This window comes from Scophthalmus maximus, chromosome 13, assembly GCF_022379125.1.
Source record: "Scophthalmus maximus strain ysfricsl-2021 chromosome 13, ASM2237912v1, whole genome shotgun sequence".
NCBI lineage: Eukaryota > Metazoa > Chordata > Actinopteri > Pleuronectiformes > Scophthalmidae > Scophthalmus > Scophthalmus maximus.
The window spans coordinates 2,417,501-2,435,331 of record NC_061527.1 but is presented as its reverse complement, the minus strand read 5'-3'; the positions used below and the strand labels follow the sequence as shown (position 1 = coordinate 2,435,331).

General features: G+C 46.6%; 1 protein-coding gene across 1 annotated transcript in view; it reads left to right on the top strand.

The window, feature by feature from the left end:
• The window catches only part of gmds (GDP-mannose 4,6-dehydratase), a 158,035-nt gene that overhangs the window by 60,478 nt on the left and 79,726 nt on the right, over positions 1-17,831 (top strand). The window contains exon 7 of the mRNA XM_035647878.2: positions 3,242-3,369. Within this exon, the coding sequence (XP_035503771.1) occupies positions 3,242-3,369 (128 nt within the window). The remainder of the gene's footprint in view (positions 1-3,241; positions 3,370-17,831) is intronic.

Genomic DNA, 17,831 nt, shown 5'->3' with positions numbered 1-17,831 from the left:
AGTGATTTAAAACAGACGCACTCGGCAAAAGGTTTAGTGCCTAGCTTGAAGAATACAAAACAAAAAGAAAGCAGTCACCAGGTAAATGATTTAAATCGATATTCTTATTCGAAGAGCATCTCAAGTTGGGGCGTCCGTTAGTCCAGGTGTTAAGCAGCATGTTATTTAACCACAACTGTACAGTTATAATGTCCCATAACAAAGCATCTGATACCCAAATACCCTGAAAATCCAAACGCATTGGAGCCTCCATTCCTACAAAAATCCCCACAGTCTCATTTTAGTAACACAGGCTTTGCACTAAAAGTTCCTTCAGGACTACAGAAGGAATCAACTCCCCATTAACTCGTGTGTAAAAGAATTGGTGGAGTTCCCCTTTAAAAACTGTCGTCAATTGATTATTTTCTCTCTGTTGATCAATTGCTTAATCGTTCCGTCCCTTGACACGTCGTCGTAGTGTTAAGGTTCGTGTGTGTAGCGTTTATACCTGTGATGAGATCAGACCCTGACAATCACAGACGCATCAGTGGCAGATGAATAATTTGCAGGTTAAACATTCGACTGCAGTCGTAGCAGGGGGAGGTTGGAACTGTACCTGCCAGAACAGAAGACCTGCCAAAGTTCGAGACACGGGTCCCCGGGGGCCAAGATGAGACGATCACGCAGAGTCGGGACAGGTCCCACATCAGAGGAGGGGGGATTCCCCTCCACCGTTTATCCACGCTCTGTAGACAGAAGCTATTTCCTTAATAAACGTGTCAATAATATTGATTCAAAAGGGTGAGAACACTGAAGATGAAACTTCTGAAGACTGCACAGAGCCCTCATTTAAAGACCCCCTCCAGTCACATTTTAAAATATATATAAAAATAATCTGCTATGCCTAATATTTTATTTAACATGGTTCACCCCAAAAAATATTGTTAAAAACCCTCTGAAATGAGGCTGGAATTTCCACTCTCTCCCTCATTGAGGAATTCGGTGACTGTGAATATTCATGTTATGCAAATACCACAGGCCCCGCCCACCAAAGTTGTTCGCTATAGGTGACCAGTGGAAGAATGTGCGCAACAAGATGGCTAGAGGCAGTGAGATTCAGCCATTAAACTTTCACAAACTGCTAATGCTAAGGCTAACTGTCTGCTGACACACCTGCCGTCCACTCATGGATGCTACCTGCTAATGCTAATTTTCTGCTGACGCACCTGCCGTCCTCTCGTGGATGCCAAGTGTTAATGCTAACTGTCTGCTAACTGCTAATGCTAACGCTAAATGTCTGCCGACACAACTGGCGTCCTCTAATGGATGCTAACTGCTAATGTTAACGCTGACTGTCTGCTGACACACCTGCCGTCCTCTCGTGGATACTAACTGCTAATGCTAACTGTCTGCCGACACACCTGCCATCTTCTCGTGGATGCTAACTGCTAATGCTAACACTAATTGTCTGAATAGCCACCTGCCATCCTCTCGTTTATGCTAACTGCTAATGCTAACTGTCTGCTCACACACCTGCCATCCTCTCATGGATGCTAACCACTAATGCTAACACTGTCCGCCGTCCACTCGTGGATGTGCTGCCTTTGGTGCACTGGAAGTTTCCGGTTTCTTCGCCTCACATTTGCATATTCGTCAGCGTTTGTTTTTCTGTATTTGTGACCAAATCTAGCTTGAACAGGATTCGTTTGAATTTCAAATTGCAGAGAAACAGAAATCTCCACCTCCAGGGCAGGAATGTGAAAAAACCTCTATAGTGACATGTGCTCAGATACAAGTCCCTGTAGTCAATGTCAGACATGTTAGAGGACAGAAACAGAAGAAAAACGTGGAGTGGAGGGTGACTTTAACTTTATTAAACCGCTGTACAACATGGCGACAAAGCAGTGTTGACACGCGGGCACATGTGACTCGCTCCCGACACACAACCACCGCGCTGTATTTTCTCAAATAAGCGTGTCTAACCTCCCCTGGTCTGTTTCTACTCAGGCCGGCCCCGGGGGCCTGTCTGCTCTCCTATGAAATAATTACTACAAATTTGGTGCATTCGCATGATTGGGTTCGTGGGATTTTTCCTGCGTCTTAGAGCGGAGGCTCTGCTCCATGTCAGGGTTAACACAGCGATACAGTGTGGCGACAGAGCCACGCTATTACAGCCTCGGGACGGGCGCGTCGAGCTGAAAGGGCGACATTCATCTCCAGCCCTGATGAGCTTAGAAAAGTCGGAGCGCTCTTTCTCGAGAGGGTCTCGGGAAGAGGTTCACGCAAGGTTGTGGGAGATTTATGTACAGTAGAGATGTCGTGTCAGCTAAAAATAGCAGCGAGCTAGCAGCTCTTTGATGCACGCTTTGAGCTTTTTTCCTTTGAAATCATTTTTTCTCATATCTGCCATTTTGGCGTTTGAACAAAAGACAGAAGAGCCTTACCAGAAACAACAAAAAACAAAAAACCAACAACCCTCAAGTACTAATAGGCTGTTTTCAACCAAGACGGTGGCGTTATTAGTCGTGACACTCTAATATTTAGTGTTGATTTCCATAAGTATGATGTTGTGTTTGGGTTGGAGGCTTCGCCGCGGCGTCTTTCCCCCCTTGCAGCAGGGAAAAGAGAACACGACACCAGCCGTCAGTCGTCAACGTGCGGCCAAGACACCGAAAAAAAGTCTCCAGTGCCACAGAAATAGTCATTAGGAGACTCATTTGTTTTCCCTCAGATGATATCGCACCGTGTGTCTGCTTAGGGATGAGGAGAACCAGTGGGAAGATCTGGCAGATGAACCTGCCGTCGGTGCGGTGGATCCTGGACGGGACACCAGCACCGGCGCTGTCAGGGTGGTCCGGTCCTCGGCCGCTAGCTTAGACTTGACACCGAAATGTTGAATTAAACGGGGGAAAATGCGAGAGGGAATCGAAAAGGATCCCAGGCTGTAATGTGAGGTGGTTAAAGAATTGATTTTTACTCAGGGTGGCTTTTTACTTGAGCTTTTGCTTTGACTTGGTGCAGTAATAGAGGTTTGGAAGGTCTTCTGTGTGTGTATAGTTTCATTATTAGGGATCTTTAAACTCTTTTCAGCGAGGAGGCCTCAGTTTCACTTATCTGCTCCTTGTTTTCCCTTGTTTCTGACTGTCAGTGTTTGTGTGTGTTGGACCAGGCCGAACCGCATGACATATTTATATTCGTGTGTAATTGAATTCAGAAAGATGCCAACAAAGCATTACATTTTTCTTCATGTTATGTGTTTTAGGTTCAAACTTTGTGACGCGTAAGATCACTCGGTCTGTGGCGAAGATCCACCTGGGCCAACTGGAGACCTTCTACCTGGGCAACCTGGACTCCAAGAGGGACTGGGGCCACGCCAGGGACTACGTGGAGGTAAGACACACACCACGACCACACACACACACACACACACACTCACACACACGCACACACGTGTGCGTGCACTGCTCCAGAGTTGAACAGGGTTCAGATGTGCACACGGCATCAGCGGCGTGTTTTTCCCAGATCATTTGAGGCCGTAATATTTGATCTGCATGAAGCCTCCTATGATTCTCTGCCAAGAGAGAAACGGAGATAGAGACAGAGAGCGAGCCGCATGCTGTGAGGCCACAGACTGCACTCTGGTTTCCCACAACTCACCCATGTCCCAGATCCCTCCAGGCCCCCGAACGCCCGCAGAAGAAAAAAGAAAGAGAGATGTTAAGGGATCGCCACGTCCCGGGGACGATGACAGAAATACGATGTTTGTGTTAACGCGATCGTGCCAGCAGAGAGAGCGAGATGAAACGAAACAGTGGGGTCGCCTCATCCAGGAGCAGACGGAGCTCAGTGTTTCTGACTCTGAGTTCATGTGTGTGTGTGTGTGTGTGTGATAGGGTAAGGTTGGAACATGTGCGTGTGGCTCGCCCGAGATGAAAGACTCGACGGGTTGCCATGTCTGACAGCAGACCCCTCACGGCGGACCGTGTTATTATTAGGAGGTGACGGTGGCGGGGGTTGCTCTTCGAGATCGCGAGTCAGGGGGTGAGGAGGTCACGGCAGGATGGGGGGTAGCGCATGTTGAAGTGCTGCTGAGGCGTTTTGGGTGCGGAGGCGTCAAATGGCGTCAAACGAAGCGTCAGCCTCCGTCTGATAATGCGAAGACTGTCACAGCTCACTGTAGCACACGCTGAATGATAGTGGTGGTACAGGAAGTCTGACATCAGATGGGAACGGCAACATGGAAGCGCTGAAGTTTATTGTTTTTGAAAAGGGATTCTTGTGTGATGATTTTTTTTATTTCGCCGTCACGCAAAAACATCTGAGAAAATAAAAGACGTTGCATTGATATTCTCGTGTTTTTTTCGGGCCAACGAAAACTCCGCAGCAGCAGCAGCGGGCACGAACACACTCGGGGCTTCACACTTGAGTTGAACAGCTGACGTCCTGGAACGGTTTGTCTCGACTTCGCGAACGTATGGAAACAGGAAACTGAAAACTGGAGAAAAATAAAAGAAGCAGCCATCACACGTACGTAGTATTAACTAAAATAAAGCAATACCTCCAGTTTCAGTTTAAATTATTTCAGTATAATGCAGGTTTTTTTTTCCATTTGTCATATTCTTGACAAAAATATGAATCATTGGGTCACATCCAGCACGTTTCTTCCTCCTGTTACGTTAGATCTTTCTCACTGACCACGTTGTGTTCTCATGGGTCGTCATGTGCAAACCCTTGTGCGGCCGCCGCTGCCGCATTTGTGTGTGTGCGTGCACTCGCCTGTCCAGGGCATCCTAGCTTGAGACGCTCCAGGTTTCCTGTGGGAACGGCCGACATTCCAGCTCTGGTGAATCAGGCAGCTCCTCGCTGCGCGTCTCCAGTTTCGGAAAAAGGCGGATTTTCGGGGAAAGCCAAACAGAAGCTCGAGGTGCTGAGGTGGAGGGGAACGGAGGTGGGGAGGGGGAGATGAAGGGAGGAGGCAAACAGACGTATGTTTGTACATAATGCGTAAGTGAACAGTCTCTCCACCCACCTCCCGCCCTGCAGACCATCAAAGGCCGGGACTGTCACCAGCACTCGGCGCCCTGCCTCTCTCCACGTCCAGCTTTGAAACGTCCGGCCGGCCGGCCAGCGTCGGCCTGTGTGTTACCATGGCGAAGCCAAACAACGTGGCAATTTGTAAACAGAACCATGTGTGTCTGCTTTAGGCTGACAACTCTCTCCCCCCCTCCCTCCCCTCTCCTCACCCCACCCAGGACAGGGAAATTGCTTGTAATTGGCTGTGGATGGATTGCGGGTGGCAGGAGGGGCGTGCTGTGTGTCTGCCCTAACGACGTCTGAAAGCGTGCGGCTGGCTGGGCATCGTCTCAGCCCGAGTATCGGGTGTCCCCGTCCCACCGTCCCCCCCGGCAGCCTGACAGACCGACCTGGTGCTGCCCGGCTTCTCTCAATGGAGCCCTTTATTATTATCATATTCTTATTATAGCATTATGGAATACAAATCAGTCGTGGGGATGATTTAAATCCTCCTGATCTGATTTTCCCCAAACAGGCCTGAGCTTGTCACTTTTGTACGACTGCGTATTATGGCCATTGCATGAGGGGGAAAAAATATTATGGAAACTGGGGGAGGGGGGGTTAATATTCCGAGAAAAAAACCTCTGAATTTCTGACATTAAAGTGGCAAATTTACGAGAAAAAAAGTAGGAAAAATATTTTTGGGTTTTTCAAGGAACTACGTCGCTTCAGGATCACCACAGACGCTGACAGGGACATTTTGTTTCATACAATGGCCCTAATACGCCGTCGTACTTTTGTGACTGCGTCCAGACTTTTTTTTTTTTGAGTGTGACGAGGAGAAAAGAAAAAGCCGCAGCGATCGCTCACTGACGCCGCTGTCTGAGAAGATCGTCAGCCATCTTGACCACCGACTGCCCTCCTCCCTGCTCCTTCCCCTCCTCTCGGCCTTGTGCCCCCACGCTGGCCCATGGTGGGTACAGCTGTTTGGACCCCCTCCCCTCCACCTCCTCGCCTCCTGGCTGCAGAGAGCCATTTCCTGTGTTGGAGAAGAGGGTTGGCCGGGAGGGAGGGAGCGGGAGCAGGAGTTGGCCCGGTGGTTCTGGCCCTTTCTCTCTCCCCCTCCGGCTCCATCCTGCTTCACTTTCTCTCTGTCTTCTTGTCGGTTTCCTCTCCCCCTCCTCGTGTTCTCTCTTATTTTTTTTTCCTTTTCTGCTCTTAACCTTTTTTTTTTTTTTTTTTTATTGTTTCGTGTTTTTGTTCTCCTGCAAAGCTGCGTCACCACGTCGGTGCTACGCCCGAGACTCTTGCTCCCTCTTGTCGGGCACTCACTTGGCGAGCGAGTTATACCACCCAGTTACCAGATATTTCCCCCTGACATCTCATAACTGGCTTTTATCCCCTCCCCCCCCCCCCCCCCCCCCCCCCCCCCCCGACTGGAGCTGGCGTTGCTGCTCCTCCGCTCCTGTAGCGAACCAGAAACCGTTGCCAGATGAGATGTGGCTGACCCGCTGACACACAGGCCTGACAATCCCCTTCTCCCTCCCAGCTCTTGTCTTGTTCGCATATTTATTTTCAAAATATAATTACCTGTGAAATTTCGTTCTCAGGAAAGTTTTTCCTTGGTGTGTGTGTGTGTGTGTGTGTGTGTGTGTGTGTGTGTGTGTGTGTGTGTGTGTGTGTGTGTGTGTGTGTGTGTGTGTGTGTGTGTGTGTGTGTGTGTGTGTGTGTGTGTGTGTGTGTGTGTGTGTGTGTGTGTGTGTGTTGCGGCGGCGTGTGTTGCCCGCCAGCCCCTGTGTTGCGGTAACCGTCTGATTCCTGGCATTGTGTGGCGGCGGCGAGGTGACAGGACAAGGGCCCACATGGTGTCATTTTTCACCTCCTTCTTATTTTTCTTACCCCCCCCCCCACCCTTTTTTTTTTCGTGTCGCAGCTGCCCCTCTCCGTGCAGTAATTGTTACAGATGAGGCTAATTAGCCAATCACGGCGCTAGATCAGGGCCAATCACAGATGATTGATGAGAGCGGCGGGCCATTCATCATTCAGCTCTTGGCCCGGGAGGTGACAGGCCCAGGAACCTGTTACAGTAAAGTCGGACGTTTGCGTCTACAAGTTGAACTTTTTTTTCTGCCGAGGCACTTGTCCAGTTTCAACTCGGCACGGGGGGGAAAAAAAAGGAGCCTCATTATCTTTCGGAGAGTCGGTGTGACTCAACGTTCGACTTGACGGATGCTGGATGTTTGGCCCCGGAGCTCAGACGGAAACGTCGGTTCTCTGGCTCTTTTGTAATTTGAAAGAAAAAGAGGCGACCAATTATACTATTTTTACATTATGGCCTGATTCAGAAAATAGCTCCAACACAATCTATTACTGTAACATGTTGAATATATCCTCCATTAATCAATTCATCATTAGTTGAAGAAAACGTACCAAATTGGTGAACACAAGTCTTCTCTTCAAATGTCTTGATTTCATAACCCCCCGCAACATATTCAGGCAGGAAAATCAGTAATTATTCACGCTGGAGAATTTTTGCTAATCGATAATAAACAGATTATCGAACCAGTTTGCCGATGACAGATCAGTTCAGTCTTTGTTACAGTTTTAGTAACAGCCACAGTTATGATTAACAATTCATGACACCGGCATTAGATCCGTCTTCCATCGGTCAGAGACAGTAAACAGTTGGTGTGAGCTGTAAAAAAGTTGGAGCAGAAATAACATAAATAATAGTCTAGATATTTGCTGTGATTCTCTGAAATACATATCATGTATCTTAATACTCTATACTTTGGCTTTTTACTGGTCGTCTTGGCTGCAGTAGTTGTATTGACTGATAAAACTATTATTTCTTATTTTCTCAACCGCTCTCTCTGACATATCTCTCTCCATGATCAGTAGAAATACAGCTCCTACAATATTTGATATAGCCACTGCTGATTCGTCGTGCTCGCCCCTTTCCCCACTCTGTGGTATAGATAAGTGTGTGTGTGTGTGTGTGTGTGTGTGTGTGTGTGTGTGTGTGTGTGTGTGTGTGTGTGTGTGTGTGTGTGTGTGTGTGTGTGTGTGTGTGTGTGTGTGTGTGTGTGTGTGTGTGTGTGTGTGTGTGTGTGTGTGTGTGTGTGTGTGTGTGTGTGTGTGTGTGTGTGTCCAGGTCTTTGCAGCAGTGATTCCGGGAGCTGATAAATACCTCTGCCTGCTCTGCGAGGTTTTAATAAACACAGCTGGAGCGGTAAAGAGCTAAACTGGGATCTAATAAGGTTCAGAGGAGAAGGGAGCGTTAGGTTTCATCACCCAAAAACCCCCTGACCCCCTCAAACCCCTGATGCACCAGCACACACACACACACACACACTGGCATGATCATAACATCGTCCCCTGAGATTTGTGTGTGTGTGCAGGGGGGTTAGGCCGAGTGTCGATCATTTAGAGAGAGGCGCTGTGACAGAAGCTGCTGTCATGTTGATTTGGTGTCCCACACAAGCAGCAACAACAGGTGTGTGTGTGTGTGTGTGTGTGTGTGTGTGTGTGTGTGTGTGTGTGTGTGTGTGTGTGTGTGTGTGTGTGTGTGTGTGTGTGTGTGTGTGTGTGTGTGTGTGTGTGTGTGTGTGTTTTCGACTGTTAATTGCAGGTGAAATTTGACCCGGGGCCTCGGCGGCAACTCAGTAAACTGGGGTTCGTCCCCCCTGTGGCTCAGAATGATAAAACCTCAATGTGTGTTTGTGTGTGTGTGTACACACACACACTGTACATTTACAGAGCCCTATGTTGGAACATAATAAAATCATTTTCTGCCTCTTTAAAGCTCTGATAAGTGACTCTGATCTCGACTCCGAGGACTTTTTATTTGGAGCTAGGAGCCTTTAAAACCCGTCGTTTTGGAAAAAGGGGCTCAACTGTCGACTTCCTCTTCAGAGATTCATAACTGAGAGGAATCACAGATGGATCATGGAGATCACAGTTTTTATGGGCATCCTCTCTCTAATCATTTTTTTTTCATCAGCATGTTCTTTCAGTGAAATCCCTGAGTAGCCCAGAATTAAAAGGAAAAGTTCTAGATTAATTTTAACTGTTGTAGTCGACAAATGTTCTTGTTTGTTCTTCTTGTGAAGTCTTCTGGTGACGGGCTCAGCTCAGAGAACACTTTTAAATCAGAAATAAAAAGTCATTTGTTTAGGATTATTACTCTAAATGTAACTAAAGGCAGTTTCAAACAACTTGATCTTAAATTTCTATAAGTTCAGTCGCTCATCTAAAGTCCTTTAAGGTCACGTTGTGATTTGCGGCGGCAGGAATGTGATGCTACTTCTCAACGAATCTTACAATGTTAGTTTTGGCTTCACGTCCTCGGAAGAGTTGTCGGGTTCGAGTACACGATTCATGTGGAATATTTACATTAGTGATTATATAAATATATGTTTTTAAAGATTTGATTTCCATCCATTGTGACACATATTTTCGGAAAAATTAAACCCCTGAAGTCTTGGAAACCTTTAGGATCTGGATATGTTATGCAACAGGATGAACTCAAACGAAGAGTTTCACAGTTTAGTTAAGTGAATCGTTTTTGTTTTCGGACTCGAGCACAGTCGAGATGAAGCGACTGGTCGGTGTAGTTGATGAAATCATGACACGTGGATGAGTGAACATGCGTGGGAGGTGAGATATGACGATTGGAGTTATGATGAATTAGGTGAGAGACTTAAAAATAGATTTCCAGGGAGGCAGTGTTGCCCCGTGTTGCCCCCCCCCCCCCCCCCCCCCCCCCCCCCCCATGTGTCCAAATCCACGATCATAAAACATGGGGTGAGTGTTTTTTTGTGGCATGGAATATTATCACATAAATTAAACCTGAAGGAAAAAGATGATGGAGGGAGATGAGTGTTGATCCACGTTTCTGGTTCACTCCTTATTTCTCTCCCGTTACCTTATTTGTACCTGGATGGTCGTTTTTGGTGAGAGGTGAAGAATAACCACTCAGCCTGAGATTCATTTCTAACGTCTCCTTGTGATGACAGTTAAATTTGTGGCTGTGTTTTGTTGTTGTTGTTCATATCTTTTTATAATATCAAACCTTTGTTTAAAAGAAGAAAACAACTCAGTTATTTGACAAATTCCATCTTTTTTCCACCTTCATAATTACCTGTAACTTCCTGGTTTCTCTCCTCACTCTATTCTTTTGCTAGTTTATTTCTACTTTTGAAAAAAAGTATATTATTCCACAACTTCGCCTTTAAGACCGAACGTGTCATAGATCCCGCTCTGCTGGGCTTCGACAACGTGCCGGTGTGTTTTCATGATCTCCTTCGGTTTCTGGTTCTGGTTCTGACCTGCAGTGTGTTAAATGCATGAATCCCCTCAGCTTTGTTTTCATTTCCTTAATCTGCCGACTGGCAGTCTCTTGTTCAGTTTGTGTTTGGGATCTTTTTTGGCCACAGCACCTCCCAAAAGATCGGAGCGATTCAAAGTTATTATCCTCTGATGCAACTGTGAATAAAAGACTTTTCAAAAAGCTGTTCAATTCAGTGAAACATTGGAAATCAATAAGGAGAAGTTGAATATCTCAGACAAGTGTCTCATATTTAGGAATAATGCAGCAGTGAATGTTTGTGCTGACTAAATATTTTCTAAGTGTCGCAGAACAAGACATTTCTCTCTGCGTGCTGCGCTTGGTGCGATGGTTTTTGACCATTTAATTTTGGAACGAGCCGCAGGTGATTTTTAGTTAAATTCACGAGGGCGGGACTTTGTGTGATTTGTGTTCTCAGATGACAATGGCTCGTACGCAGCATAAGTACATTTTTAATGTGCTAGTTTATAAGTTTCTCAGTATTTTAACATCGTGGGACCATGTTGGAAATACAGTAGTGTGTTATTCCTTAAATTTGTCTGATAGTCCATAAATCAAATCAAAGTCCTCCTCCAGTTTAAGAACAACAAGTCCTTTAGTTTTGTAGCATTATTGAATATTGGAAATAAAGATTGACAGTAAATTTAAAGTTGGCACGACAAAGAATTACAGGCTCAAGGAATCAAACAGTCGTTGTTTTGTCTTTAAGTTCCAGTTAGATCTGTACAGCTGGACGACTGACTGACTGTCTCTGTCAAAAGTTTTTCATGTTGGAATAAGCTCTCTTGACTTATCAGAATTTTTATTTGCAGTTCGAGCATTTTCCTTTTTTATTTATTGCCTAAATATTCAGAATACATCGTCATAATTGATCAAATTAGAGGAAAAATCGCAACACTGGGCTGTAGATTAGTCAGCACTTTTGTGTGTGTGTGTGTGTGTGTGTGTGTGTGTGTGTGTGTGTGTGTGTGTGTGTGTGTGTGTGTGTGTGTGTGTGTGTGTGTGTGTGTGTGTGTGTGTGTGTGTGTGTGTGTGTGTGTGTGTGTGTGTGTGTGTGTGTGTGTGTGTTGGGGGCAGCAGCTGGCTGTCCCTCGCTCCCTCCCTCCCTCCCTCCCTCCCCCTGAGTGACAGGCCTGAGCTCTCCCCCCTGCTGGGTTGAGGATGAAAGCAGATGTTCTCCTCCTTCTTCTTCTTCTCCCTCTCTTCTGTTTTCCTCTGCGTTCTCGTCGTGTAACCAGAGTCCTCGGCAGGACGGTTTGCACCCTGCGGCCCTGCAGAGGCTCATACACAAAGACGGTGACGGGAGGTTCCCACAAACATAGATGTACAGAAAGACAGACAGTGAACAGCTGCACATTATTCTCACGAGAAAGAAACCTCCAGTGCCGGGATTTTACATTTTTTGAAGCTATGAACATATAAAAAAAAATTGAAACAAACAGGAAAAGCAAGAATATTAATATTAATCCAACCTGCAAGTGTAATAGAGAAACATAGAGATAAGAAAAGAAAATGTCCTGATGCCACATTTTCTATGAGCTTTGTTGTTTCAGTGAGTTAAGATACTTGTTTGTCCTCCTGTCGTCACAATCTCACTTCACGTCTATTTGTTTAGGAAACTGAAGAAGGAGAATATGAGCCTATCACACTCCGGAATAACATGGAATATCCCTTTAGAGACACTGAGGTTATTAACAGCTTCAGTTCTGTTGTTAATGCCTGAAATACATCGCTTTGTGCTTAACTTCTCATAAAATCTTCACCAGTTGATTTTTCCAAATCACTTAGATCAGTATTTAAAATTCTGTTAACACAGCACGACTATATGAAAACCTACATTTACTTAAACTGAAATCTGAAATTAACAGGAAAGTAAGTAAAGCTTTTTAGAACAGTCCGACCAAAATGTTACATATTCAACCACAGTGCTCTACAACGCAACAAACAGTAAATAAAAGCAAAATCTGTCACTTATTGTTTAAATCTTTCTCAATTTACTTCCAGTTTATTTCACGTGTCTGGGTTGAAAACAGGAAGAGGAAGAAAAAAAAAGAGTAAACTCTGACGTCCTGCGGTTCAGTTCTGTGTTTCGACAGGTGTGGTAGGTGACGGGTGAAATACCACACACACACACACACACACACACACACACACACACACACACACACACACACACACACACACACACACACACACACACACACACACACACACACACACACACACACACACACACACACACACACACACACACACACACACACGTACATAAAGCAGCAGAGAGAGACTCGTACCTCCCACCTGGACAGAAGGAGCGGGGGAAATGGATTCAAAGACGTCCTCTCCAGAGGGGGCATATAGGTGGTGGGGGGGCTTCGTACCCTGCTGGGGGGGGAAACAGGCTGGGGGAAGGAGGGGAGAGTGAGAGGTGTCCATGGACACGTATGTGTGAACACCTGGGTGGCTGCTCTGTCATTCATGATACATGTGTGACCGGTCATCTTTAGGTCTTAAGTTTTTAATTGTATGTCATAGTTAGAAACATTTCAGGTTACTCCTTTTTTTGGACCCCGTATTTTGGTTTTCACCAAAACAGTGTTGATCCGATACTCGGCCTTGGTGATGCCGCTGTGTTTTTATCGGATGGCGATTGGAATCCGCTGGACAGAGACAGAGACAGAGAGAGAGAGAGAGAGTCCACAGCTGCCTCGTGAAGCTGAGACGCTGCGAGAGGGAAGCACAAGTGTGAGAGGCGTCCTCGTGCAATAATCCCTCCCAGCCTTTCCTCCCTCTCTCTCTCTGTGTGTGTGCACGTGTGCGTGCGTCCGTCCGTCCGTGTGTGTGTGTCCGTGTGTGTGTCCGTCCCATGTGGTGACATCTTGGGGGAGTATCGGTGTGAGTCGGGGAGTGAAAGTGAAGCGAAGCCCTCGCTGGTCAGGCGGACAGCACTGATGGAGTGGAGGAGGGATATTTACGGGGGCGCGAGGGCGGGGTCATCTCGTCTTAATTGCCAGAGGAGTCTGGCCCGACTCTTTGCGGACACTGGAATGTGTGTGTGTGTGTGTGTGTGTGTGTGTGTGTGTGTGTGTGTGTGTGTGTGTGTGTGTGTGTGTGTGTGTGTGTGTGTGTGTGTGTGTGTGTGTGTGTGTGTGTGTGTGTGTGTGTGTGTGTGTGTGTGTGTGTGTGTGTGTGTGTGTGTGTGTGTGTGTGTGTGCGTGCGCTCCTCTCTCTCGCTCCTTCTCGCTCCCCTCCCTCGCCCTCCGTCAGACGGTCGAGCGACTCGTGGGAAGATTCTCCGTCCAGACTGAAGAGCATCGAAAAGACCGAGGCCAAATATCACAAGAGCTCGCTCGCGTCGGTCTCGGATCGTTTCATTTTCTCACAGCTCTCTCGCGCTCTCTCTCTCTCTCTCTCTCTGACCCTTTGACAACTGGCTTCTTGTGTGTGGCCGCGTCACTTATATAGCGACGGATGAAGTCACATTAGCTAATAAACAAATTCATTCTGTAAGTTAACAAGGAAAACAAAAGCAAAAACCCTCCTGGGAAGTTCAAAGCTTCGGAAAATACACTTGTTAACTTTGCTGCTCAGAGTTGGACGAGATGATCGACAACACACAAATTTTGGTAGGGGCTTCAACTACCGATTGTTTTCATTATCCATTAGTCTTTCGGTTATTTTCTCGATTAATAGATTAGTTGAAAAATGTCGATCATGTTTCCTAAAACACCAAGATGATGTTTTGTTTTGTCCACACACGATATTCAGTTCACTGTCACAGAGGAGCAAAGACATTAGGAAATATTCACATTTCAGAAGCTGAAATTAGAGAATTTCGACTCTTGTCTTAAAAATAAAAACTACTTGAACCGATTAATCGATTATCAGTATAGATAGAAGTGATCTATAAACGTTTAGATGCAGAGAGACCTGGGAGAATACATTTTTAACAATGGATCTGACATCTTCATGACATCACATACCTTGCCATCACGATGGGAAATAATTTCCTGATCAATATGAATCTCCATTCTGTCTCTAGCGCTGATATTTGTTGGACTTTTTTAAGACGATGTTTCTGTTGACTATGACCTTTTGACCTTTGATTAATCAGCTCCAAAAGTTCCTCAGCTTCTTTCCTTATTTATAGTCTTTTTTTTTTTTTGGTCACTTTTGCTCCATCAGACTTCGTACTGCCGGTCGAGAAAAGAGCACATGCTGAAATAATCCTCAATCGACTCGGTGCGGTTCCCTGCTACTTGTGCAGAAGTTCCTTATGCAACAACCCGATTGTGTTTGTTTTTTCTGCGATGAACACAACTCTTGGTGTGGAGAGAGGGAATTCAGTCCTGAGCGGCATTTTCCCGCCAGACGAGCTGCGAGCTGCGAGCTGCCTGCAGTCTATTGAGCGTGGCAGGGACGGCACCCCAACCCGTCCACTTGAAACGCGCCTGATGGCTCTAATGGAATGGAAACATTTGTCGGGTCACAGCACTGGAAGCCTGCCTTCCCCTCATCGCCTATCGCCAAATGGTTTCCTCATGTTTGTCTGTTTTTTATTAGACTTATGGTTGATCCACGTTCACGCGCGCTTATGATATTAAACCGGGCATACAAGCACCCACACACACACAGAAATATAACACGGCACATATTGCAAATGCACATGTTTGCAATATGTGTCGTCGCAGGCGAACTCGAGGAAACAGGGTCACGGCAATAAACCGTACTCGTCTTAATATTGTCGAAACACGAATTTCGCAAAAAACACATTGTAGATTTGACACGAAAAAGGACTTGACGACGTGTGCGACGGCGTTTTCAAGGGGGGCCGGTGCGTAATTGGTGAGGAAACGCTGCGGCGAGGTGTCAGCCTGACGGACGAGGAGAGAAGTGAGACGGTCTCTCTCTCTCTCTCTCTCTCTCTCTCTCTCTCTCCGAAACACAATGAGGCTTTTCACTCCGCGGCCCGCTCGTATCCAACTCCATCCTTAGTCAAAACAGCCGCGACGCGGAGCCGTGTGTTTGCTTTTCAGAAGGTGGGACTTTCTCAGGGAGTGCCAGGGAACTCTTTTTTTTTTTTTTTTTTTAATTAAGTGGCCCCGGCAACGCTCGCGTGCGTGCGTGCGTGCGTGCGTGCGTGCGTGTGTGTGTGTTGTGTGAGAGAGAGAGAGAGACCTGAGGGGGAGGCTCTGTCTGCGACCTGCAGTGATAGCGCTGGTTTGTTTTCATTCTAAACTTGACCCCAGAGTTACTGGTTCTTGCACCTCATTTGACCTCAGCTTGACCCCGACCGTCACCTCCCCCTGACCCTTCTCCCCTTCGTTCTTTTTTTTTTTCCTCTTTTCCCCCCCTTTTCTCTTTTACATTGACACATCAGTGTTTAGTCACATCCTCTCCTTCCCTCTCTCCGGGTTTTCCCACCTCACAAATCCCCTTTGCTCAGCTTCCCAGCACGACTGTGCACTGAGCTGCCGCGCACACGCACGCTCGTCACGTACACGCACACCCACTCAATCAAAGCGAACGATTGCACATTTGTCTTGACAGACGCTATAAAAAGAGCCGCCCGCTAAACACTGCCGTCCTCTCATTATGTCATTACCGATCCGCAGCGGGCGGGCGGGCAGGCAGCTCTCCCCGACTGCTGTCTTGATTCCGTTTTCAAAGTCTCTTTCTCTCACTTGTTTCTTTTAGAGCACAGAAAAAGAACAGAAGCAAAAGTACCAGATAGAAAAAGAGTGGCACTGTAGGAGGCGGTGACATGCGCCTCCATGGCTGAAGGGGGGGAATCCCGAGCTCTCCCTGGTGGAGCAGAGGCTCCGCGGCCCAGCTGAAAGTGTTTGTTTACGTCTGTGGGCCAGAGGGGAGCGACGGTGGCCATGTTCAGCAGCTACATGAAAGACCAACGAGCGGCCTAATGAGACGCAATTACCAGGCGCGCGTGTGTGTTTATGAGATTGCGAAGGAGCGAGGAGGAATAAGCACGTTTCACCCGACCCCCTTGTGTTCACTCCCTCCAGCTTTTCACGGCGCAGCAGCAGCAGCAGCAGCAGCTCTTGGCTCGTCGATCTCCAAACCCAGCGCGACCTCAAAGTACAGAGCTCGGCCGATCGGCCGCTGTCACAGCCCGTCACGCTTGTTTTATCCCCCCGAGATATTGAGCCGCCCGGCCGGTGTGACACGCCGCCGCGAGGCGCTTGATGTAGTCTCTCATGTGCTTGGCCTCAAGGATTCAAAAATACACTACGCACACATTTAGAATGGAATAAATTCTAAGATGGATTATTTGGGGGGGGGGGGGGTTTATAATGTGTAGCATAGTTCCATGACAAAACTGTTGCTTTGTCTTTTTAACATGATTAATGAATCCCCTTAAAAGACCAAAACCACAGCTCGTCGGAATATTCCATGACATAGAATCCCATTGTTTTTTCCCAAAAATCTAGAATTACAAAACGTACAAGAGAAGTTTCATAATATTTCTTGATGATCTCTGTAATGGTTGTTTATATAATATATAAGGGGCCAAAAGAAAAAAGCATGTTCGCATCAGTCGTCCTGGCAAGAAAACTCTCCTGAGATGAGAACACCGTTTTGGAGTTTCTTTAAAATAAATCAAAGAAATAAATAAATCTATGGAGACAATTACCCGTTGAAATATTCGTCAGACACAGAGCAACATATACGATAAGTCGTGTTCCTGTCACCTGATGAACATAAGAATAATATTCTCTCTAAATGAATATCTTTATATTTACCTACATTTTTTTTACTACTTTCTTCACCAACTTTAAGAAAAACTGAACAGTGAGATTATCAGAACTGGTTAAACATCTTCCTGATGCTGCTGGAAACAACGTGAGCAATGACACGGCTCAGTTAATGTGCTGTTCAAAACCAAAACAACGAGCTAAAAGAGGCTCAGGAGAACGTGAAGTTGATTTTGTCACATCACGGCATGAAATATGGATTAAAGGAGCATTCATTTGTAATATCTAAATGTATCAGATTAGATGAAGTGGGTGGTAGCTTGTGAGGAGCTAGCGCGCTGCACACACTGCTCTACAGTGAAGCAACTGCACAAAACACAAAGTTACAGATTTTGTTATTCTGAGAAATGAAGCTGCAGTCGAGGTCATTAACGTGACACACGGAGATGAGAAACACAGGTTGGAGCGAGCATCGCACAGCTGAGCGACTCTCCAGACGCTCGGCTGTCCGTCATGTCGTGTCGTGTACGCACGCGGGCAGAACCAGTGATGAGCCCTCAAATGGCCTGGAACTGGAAATATGACTGTTTGTGTTTACAGGCCATTAAGAGCTTTCCACTGGCATTCACACTCACTCCGACCAGAGAAAACACAAGCCGCCGCTCGTGCTCCTGCTGCTGCTGCTGCACGCACAACACCGGCCCGAACGTGCACCACACGCCCCGCCACCGCTCAGAGCCCCCTCTGTGTGCTTCACTGTGTGTGTGTGTGAGTGT